This window comes from Colias philodice, chromosome 6 (genome assembly GCF_061535455.1).
Source record: "Colias philodice isolate Cphi_HAF_F1 chromosome 6, ilColPhil1 Martin Lab GWU primary, whole genome shotgun sequence".
Classification (NCBI taxonomy): domain Eukaryota; kingdom Metazoa; phylum Arthropoda; class Insecta; order Lepidoptera; family Pieridae; genus Colias; species Colias philodice.
Genome location: NC_143091.1, coordinates 7,099,106 through 7,108,159, shown reverse-complemented (window position 1 = coordinate 7,108,159; position 9,054 = coordinate 7,099,106). Strand labels below are relative to the sequence as shown.

At 32.5% G+C, this 9,054-nt stretch overlaps 1 protein-coding gene across 3 annotated transcripts in view; it reads left to right on the top strand.

Annotated features, from left to right (window-relative positions):
* Nucleotides 1-7,978: 7,978 nt before the first annotated feature.
* LOC149487808 (long-chain-fatty-acid--CoA ligase ACSBG2-like) overlaps nt 7,979-9,054 on the top strand; it is a 28,326-nt gene continuing 27,250 nt past the window's right edge. For 2 of the 3 annotated variants that reach the window (XM_089696519.1, XM_089696518.1), the window contains exon 1: nt 7,979-8,026. In XM_089696519.1, the coding sequence (XP_089552645.1) occupies nt 7,994-8,026 (33 nt within the window). In that variant the 5' untranslated portion in view covers nt 7,979-7,993. Of the gene's footprint in view, nt 8,027-8,179; nt 8,412-9,054 lie in introns of those variants that run through there. The other variant, XM_089696520.1, reaches the window with a different exon arrangement.

Below are 9,054 nucleotides of genomic sequence, written 5' to 3'. Positions count from 1 at the left end.
GATTATAAATCACACTGACAGATCACAGATTACCTATAAATAAAGACTTACAGAAAAAACTAACAAAGCACTTAAGGGCTTGGTCTAGTAGTGCAAACAAATGCATCCTGTCATCCTATATGTAAATAATACAAATGTACTAAGGGAAAGTTGCTCCACTTAATTTTTAAAAATTAAATCATTCGTATGCATAATTTAATATTCGTAATAAGTACCAAAAATGACAATTTGAAATAATTTTCGTGAAAATTACACCGGGTGATTTTTTTTTTATCAGTACACAAAATTTGCGAATACTTTCTATTGATATCTTCAACTTCATGTTTATATAACTGATCAACTTTTACAAAGAAATTTGGACGAAATATAAAAAAAAATAAGCTTTCCATACAAAATGCATAACTCTATACATTTTTTTCGACCTAAGTTTCTTAGTGAAAGTTGTTCAGTTTAACTAATAAAACGGATAAACAAATTTTGTACCTATATAATAAAAAAAATGTAATGTTTGTGTTAAAAAATTATTAAATAGAAAAATACGCAAATGAAAACAAAAGATATTTATTTCTGACTAGCTTCCGCCCGCGACTCCGTCCGCGCGGATGTCAGTCTTCGCGTCTTCTACAGATTTATTATATTATGTATAATATATAGATTTATATTGATAAACCTAATAAATCTTTTGCTAGCATTCTGATGCTTTATCGGTTGCACTGGATTTATCTCTTTTTTTCAATCGCTTGAATGATATAGGATGGGTCCTTGATGGACATCGAATGCTGAAGTCTCGAATCAATCAATTCTGACAGTAGGCAATTTATGTAAAATCTTGATAATGGTCCATCATTTTATTTTGCCTAAACGTTACATACTTTTTTATATACATATTATATTTTTAACGAATGATTCACTCCAGTCCAAACAGCAAATAAGCAGACTTCTGCTTCTGCAACGTTTAGTTGTCCCTGAATTTGGAAAAAATAGTCATGATTCTTATCTATGACAAAAGTGTTATTTTTTGCATTGTATTTCAAATATTAATTTTTTTAAACCGCATCTTCCGCATTCATGTCTTTTGCCGGAATTAGACATTTAACTTCTACTAGTCCCATTTTCCCTTTTTGATATGGGAGTGTATAAAGTAAATTTTTTATATATTTCTCGTTATACTTTTAAAAAGTTATTATTGTCATTTTGCTCATTAGGTAAATTAATTTCGATATCAGTTTTAAGTTTTTTGATACCTGCAATAATAACGTTATAATCGCCTGCACATACTTATCGATTACACCCTGTATACAATCCACCATCCACATTCATAATGTTTTCCTGTCCTCCTCTCCTTTACGCTGTTCACCGATACATTTTAAATGAGTAAATCTGCTACCACTGAAGGATGTTTCATTGTGATCAGCAAATTTTCACCACTGTTGTCGATTATTTGTTTTTCATTTTTAATCAGCAATTGGGAATCATCAGTTTTGTTTTATGCAGATTGGTGATGTACCCTAACAATACGTCGAAAAGGGAAAGCATCAACGAATTATCGTTTCGTCCTCTTTTTTTATTCTTCGCGTCTCTGTTACTTCTGTTTGTTTAGTTCTCAACACCCACTGAATTTTCTATGTTATTGTGATCTTCCATTACATCTGAGTTTTGATGATGTGATGATAATCCATTCGTTTTAATATTGGTACTTAGAGTTGGTAGACTAAACTAGAAATGGCGGACTAAATTTGTCAGCGCGTCTGTAAGATCAGAATATAAAACCAACATCCTGTATTTAAGTTACAAAATTAATAATCAAACAAAATGCCGCTACGTTGAAAATGACTAGAAGAAAAAATTAAAACACCTCGGATCAATTTTGGAGTAAACAAATCATTTTCCCCGTATGGGGATTTCCCCGGATGAACTTAGGAAGTTCAAGTTCTCAATACAAGTTTATATTATATTTCGTATTTCTCAAACGAAAAATAAACATTTTTGGAACTTCAAAAAAATTATATTATAAGAAAATTTATGAGCTTACTTCAGTTTTAAAGAAATATACATCCCTTTACTGACACCCCGTAAAATAAAGAAATTGTTGCCAATCACCTTTGCAATCTATTTGGTTTCATTAACTTTATGTTCGAAGATAATTTATTTTCTAGTAGTTACACGCGTATTTTTTTCGTTTATTTTCCATATCGAAATCAAATGTTTAAAAATACGAATATTTGCACAAAACTAAGATAAAAATAATCAATTAACAAAAATATTAAATTTAATGGAGTAGAGCAACTTTCACTTCGGTATGAAGGAAAATCGAGCGTAGAGCACACGTCAGAACGCTCCGGCCCAAGGAGCGCGACTAAAGAAATTCGCTAGGATTTTTCCTGATTATTTTAAATATTTTTTTAATATTTAAAGAATTATCAAAATTCAAAAAAATTTTTTTTAAAGGATTAATACTCATTGGTCTTCAACCAACTCGAATAAATTAATGGAAAAAATAACTTTTAGCAGTATTTATCAATAGATTTTGTAAGGCAAAAAATGGGAAATTTAATGAATTTATAACGTTCTAATTAAGAAAATCATAAGTTTTTCGGCAATTGTATTCAGCAGTTTTTAATAACGACTATATAAGGATAATAATGCGCTGATCAGATTGTGTAAATTGTAATCGGTTGCAACGTAGTGAGTGCACAAACTTAGCTCGAAATGATTTTGGGGGAAAGAGACTTATCTTGAAGGCCTGATTAAGGTAACATAAAGTAACTTTATAAATGTGAAAAAATTCACGCGCATTGCGTATATAACACTAATTGATAAACAAGAAAAAAAAATTCAGTTTATCATTTCATTAGCCGGGAAAAAATTGTCAAATAACTTGTTGAAAACGCAATTTTGCTAGACTGCAGCCTTAACAATAATTTAATATATGTAGTTTAAAAATAAAATTATGAATTAGTGAAAACTTTATACATATAATTCCTAACTATTGATATTTTATTATATTAATTTATATAAGGAATATACTATCTATAAAAAAATTATATTATCTGTGATAAAATATACATATTAGAAGTTAACATCTGTAATAATTTATGGCGGCAATTTTGTTTGAGAGACTTATAGGTATTTTTTAAATTTAATTTCTTATTAAAAATGGTTAAGGTTATAAAAGTTTATTTCAGTACTGTTTTACATACCTACTGTGAATCTAGGAAACACTAAACAATCGTAATCGTAATTATAAAAATATTTGTTTACTATTGAATATTGTTTCAAGTTGCCATTTTCCATGAAATTGTATTAAGTATGTGATTGCAGGTAGAAGTGCAAGTGGTAGGACAAGTTTATTTTTATCCTACAATGATAGGTAAGTAATAAAATAAAAATATTGAATTAAGTAATTGTGTATATGATTTTAAGAACTGTGTCGAACAGGCTCCGGGCACACGAATTGGGCACAGAAAACGGCGTAAAATAAAATAGTTTCGATTTAGGCCTTTCGTTCGGTCAGTGAGTGAGCCGGGGGGTTGGCCTGTATCTTTTTCCTTTCCCAGTCCTTTCCTTTGTTAGCTAATCCATTGTTTACCTATCTTATAGATAACATTTATACAGTCGACAATCCATTTTTCACATGGTCTGAAAACGACCTTACGCCTCAGCAAATGTTACCTGATTGCGGTAAATAAGGTCCTTCTTCGTATTTGTATAAGATCCTTAGTTTGTGAGGATTCGTGTATCTGGGATAACAACATAACGAATTTTTATAATACTTGGCAGAGATGTAGTTTGGATGGAGCAGTAGCAGAATAACCATAAACACATAAGCTAGAATAACAATAAACACATAAGCTATGAGCTACCTATGGTTACAAGCCTATGTAAATAATTGTATTTAGTTTCTTTTCCATACTACATTACGCGGTTTCACCAACGAACCCGTCGTTGGTGAAACCGCGTAATGTAATTTGGTTAGGTACATGTACGAGGAATAGTACAACTACAAATACAATCATGGTTCATGTAGTACCTTCCTACATATTGTAATTAAAATTTAAAACCACTTGTAAAATATACTAAATAAAGTTACTTATATTATCTTCTTCTTATATATAAAAATGAATCGCAAAATGTGTTGGTAAGCGCATAACTCGAGAACGGCTGAACCGATTTCGATAATTCTTTTTTTATTATATTCCTTGAAGTACGAGGATGGTTTTTATGTAGAGAAAACGTAAGTACCACGGGCGAAGCCGGGGCGGACCGCTAGTCTTATATATAAAAATGAATCGCAAAATGTGTTGGTAAGCGCATAACTCGAGAACGGCTGAACCGATTTCGATAATTCTTTTTTTATTATATTCCTTGAAGGACGAGGATGGTTTTTATGTAGAGAAAACGTAAACATGTACCACGGGCGAAGCCGGGGCGGACCGCTAGTTATAAATAAATATTTATTAAAAGAAATATTTTTAAAGACTACAAAAACAATTTTTGTAGGTATATCCCGGGAAAGCTCGGTGAAAAACTTGCTCCGTTTTTAGCTATTTATGGTGTAACTATAATGTTTATTCCATACTTATATAAAAATTAATAGCTGAATTTATATCATACTAGCTTACCGCCCGCGGCTTCGCCCGCTTTGCCTAAAACTCTAAAACCTAATAAATTATATACTAAAACCTTCCTTTCCTTTCCTTGAATCACTCTATTTATTAAAAAAAAACGCATCAAAATCCGTTGCGTAGTTTTAAAGATTTAAGCACACAAAGGGACATAGGGACAGAGAAAGCGACTTTGTTTTATACTATGTAGTGAACTGATAGTGATAGGTAATAGACCCAGAGATTAAAATATATCTTCTATATTATGAAAGAAAAGAATTACGAAATGTGCGCAAAACTCGAGAACGTAAACGAAGGAAGATTCTTATGAAGAGAAAACACAAACAAGATGGGTACAATAGGGCACAACAACGTTTTCTTGGGCAGCTGCGTCGCGTCGCGTTGTCTAGTATTACTTAGGTAAGTACATATACATAATATATAGAAAATATTATTTTAAAAAGATATGTATGGAAAATTATATAGGTAGTACTTACCTATATACATAGGTTAGGTACCTATGTATATAGGTAAGCATCTCAGGAAATGAAGTTAGAAGTGTATTATGTAATTTTAGAAAAGCCTTGAACAAAATTGCTTGTTACAATGTCGTAGGTATTTAATTAGCAATGGATTCTATTCAACAAGCCTCGATTGTTTATAACAATATCTAGGTAAGTATAATAACAGATTTACAACTTCACTCAATAAAATCACTACACATAGGTACCTACACAGTACAAAGGTTTAAGGTACTAGAAGCCTGGTTAGCCTGGAGTATCTAATTGTAATTTAAGATTGTGTCTTTCGTTCTAATTTATAGAGTAACTAGCTTTCCGCCCGCGGCTTCGCCCGCGTTTTCAAAGAAAAACCCGCATAGTTCCCGTTCCCGCGGGATTTCCGGGATAAAACTTATCCTATGTGTTAATCCAAGTTACCCTCTATATTTATTTTCACTTAATATTATCTTAAAGAAGACTATATAAGGACTAAATAAAAATATTATATGTTTAAGGAAAGGTGCTCCAAAATATTTATTTCGCATCACAAAGTTGGCAACTCCCATAACTGGACGAAAACCAGCGCAATGACCCTATGATATTTTATGAAAAAAGTCTCAATAGGTGTCTAGGTGTGCCGCTTATACGCTACGCTATATAAAATAATATGAAAATATGAATGAAAAAAGCGTATATCCTAAATAAAACTGTTTTAGACTTTCACGGGTTTAGTAAAATTAAATGATTCCTAGTTCTTTCCCTGCACGAGTCTCATTGTTGGTGTCATACAATAAAATGAAGCTATTATTATGACCTTTCAAATGACATATATCCCAACTTGATACACTCTGGGGACAAATCGCCCATTCTCCTTTCATTGTAATCGGTTCAGTAGTTTTTACGTGAAAGAGTAACAAACATCCATACATCCATTACAAACTTTCGCCTTTATAATAGTAGTTAGTAGGATTTACCATGACTACTAACTACTAAGTACCTTTAGTACCTATATTATTCTCTGTGCCATAACTAAAAAAATTGACAGGATAAGTGCATGAAAACACCATGATAAGAAATAAGAATGTAAATAATTTTGTCTTCTTTGTAGTTTTCATAGGTAGATACTTTTGTCACAAATTGAAGGGTTGAGTCATTATTACAAAAAACTAATTTTAATTTTAATCAAATTCGATTCAAGATGGCGGATCGCGCCTTCTCTCCCCAAGATAACTTGAATTTTTTCTATGCCCCCATACCTAAACATTTTATATTTAAGTATAGTGATTTATTTATTAGTGGGAGTCGAGCATGCTTCTGCACGAATTGGGCCACGCTCGCACCGGGGAAGGTACCACACCCTCACAGAATATCGGCGCCATAGTGACAGTTTACTGTCGCGTTCCGTACGGTGAGTGAGGGGTCCGGAGGCCCACATCCCTTCCCATCCCCTACCCATCCTCTCCTTCCCTATCCTCATTCCCTCCCATCCTCGCCCCTTCTACCTAACTCCTTCCAAATCCCTTTGAGGACAGCAACACATCCACTTCCTAGTGGAGTGGATGCTTTTGGGCGGCGTGTATGATTGTATAGCTTAACACCAGGCGACGCGTCTGCTCGTTTGCTATCCTATGGCATAAAAAAAAAAAATTAACCCAAAAAGTACCAGAGTAACATAAGCAATTTTTATTTTTATTAAAGCAGAAGGAGATAATATAATATGTTAAAATCGCTTTTCTCTACCTTTTGTAGAGCAAAGGCTTTAATGCCCCTACGGACAGGAATTATACCTTAAATATCTCGTATTGTATATAACTAAACAGCATCTCTCAGTCGACATCGAGTTCCTCTTTAAATAACATTAGACGACTAGATGTGTTAAATAAAACGAACAAGCAGCTTTTGATTCATGCCAGCTAAAAGTAACTCCGAATACATCTCATCATGGTAAGAGTTTTGCTATTTATTAATAACAAATAACAAATAACCTTATACAGAGTTCAATTATTTTATTGAAGAATCCTAATTAAGTGTCTTAATACAACCTAACTGTGACCGAACATAAAAATAAAATATGAACGGGTAGGTAGGTAATGAGTATTATGGAGGCTGGAGCCAAGTTATATATCTCCCACGAGCCAAAGAAAGAAGTTAACCTACATCTCGAAAGGGCATAGACAAATGATAACAGTAAATTTCAGGATCATTTCATACAACTTTCATTGATAAACCTTGAAAATTACAGAGATGAAAACTCTACCTACCATCTTAGAAGATACGCCACAAACATACTATACTATAACAGATGAATGGTTGTTTCATGGTATTAACCTTGCTCTGAATGCAGTACACATTACAAAAAATCGTGCATGGTGCATATTTCAAAAGTTATTTAGAGTTACGCCAGTTATAAGTAGTTCTCATTTACAATGTGCGCGCGAATACAAATGTATTTGTGTAATATGAGACCAACTCTGTCGTAATCATATTTTATTTATTACTTGTGTCAATAAAATTTATTTGCATACATACTTGTTAATACATATTAACATTGTATCGTTACTCGCATAACTATCAAATTAATTTTTATACAACATTTTAATAATAAATGGTGCAAAAAGCGTTATGTTATTCGAATAGGTAACGATTTGGTCACAGAAAGTATTAAACAGTATTAAAATATAATGACGCTCGCAGATTAGATTATTTCTTAACTATATTAAAGGGAATTTTTCATAAATGCCGTAATTATGCAGCATTGATAGGCGAAGTCTCACTTATTTATCAGAAGTCCGAAGTGAAATATCAAGTCAGACGTGCAGACCTCGAACTCTGTCGGTCTTAGCGATCAAAATAAACAATCATCTTATTGCTGCATGCTACCCTTAGGGCATGCTCGAAGATCGTGCCCAGAAAATTGCTAGGGTATGTACAAAATAATAACACATTTTCATGAAACTCGCATGAATGGAAAATGACAATATTATGTTATTTATTATTTAAACAACATTTAAACCAAAGGCTAGAAGTAGGAAAACTGTTAAATTGTAAGTGAACTTTAAACCAGCGAGTGGTGTGATAGGGCAAGCCGCCAGTTGGCTGGCGTACTCGTGCCGTCGCGGTCGTTATACAGTATGCTGTAAAACTCTAGTTTTCAGTTTTCCGCGTTCCGTTTCGCACGTGATTACGTTATCAAAGTACACGTAGAGCAAAAGTAAACAGTTTCAATTAAACTCCAAATAAAAAGTAGATTAACCTATTCATCAGTGATCGTTTATTTATTGAATTCTAGTGATTTTAAATTTTACAGGTGTGTAAACTTTGTTAAAATCTATTGAATAATAACATATATCATATTTTATATAATATTAGGTAATATTAAAGGTACCTACTAGTAATTCTTAACGTTTATTAGTGTATTGATAATAACCACAAACATTTAAACTAGTAATTTCCTTATACATGAATAAAAGCAGTGTAAATATAAATGTACATGGATACAGTGATCTTAATTCTTAAAGTGTCAAAAGGTCCAGCAGATAAGCATCGTGTTAAAGATAAAAGCTTTAAAACGTTAAAAAAACTGTATACTTTCACTTCTATGAGCGTCGTTGTTGTGCATTTTCACCTACTATTTTCGTCCGAGGCATGCACGACACTATACTTGCGTCACAGTCACTGTCGTACGATTTTCGTACCTGTGATAAACCCGTTACGCCCGTTATCTGACCGCTTTGTCAAAATTCGTTTATTATTAACACATATTAATATTGTGATTACAACTAATTTGCACGCTCAAGCATACTATAGTAGTTTAACAGCACAATTACGTTTATAATTAATTTAGCTTAAGGAAACATAACCATATTATTTGAATAAGAGAGCCAATGGAATATTGTGTTATCTTTTATCGGAGATTATTGCAGAAATTTTAATTCCTGGTTACAAATTCG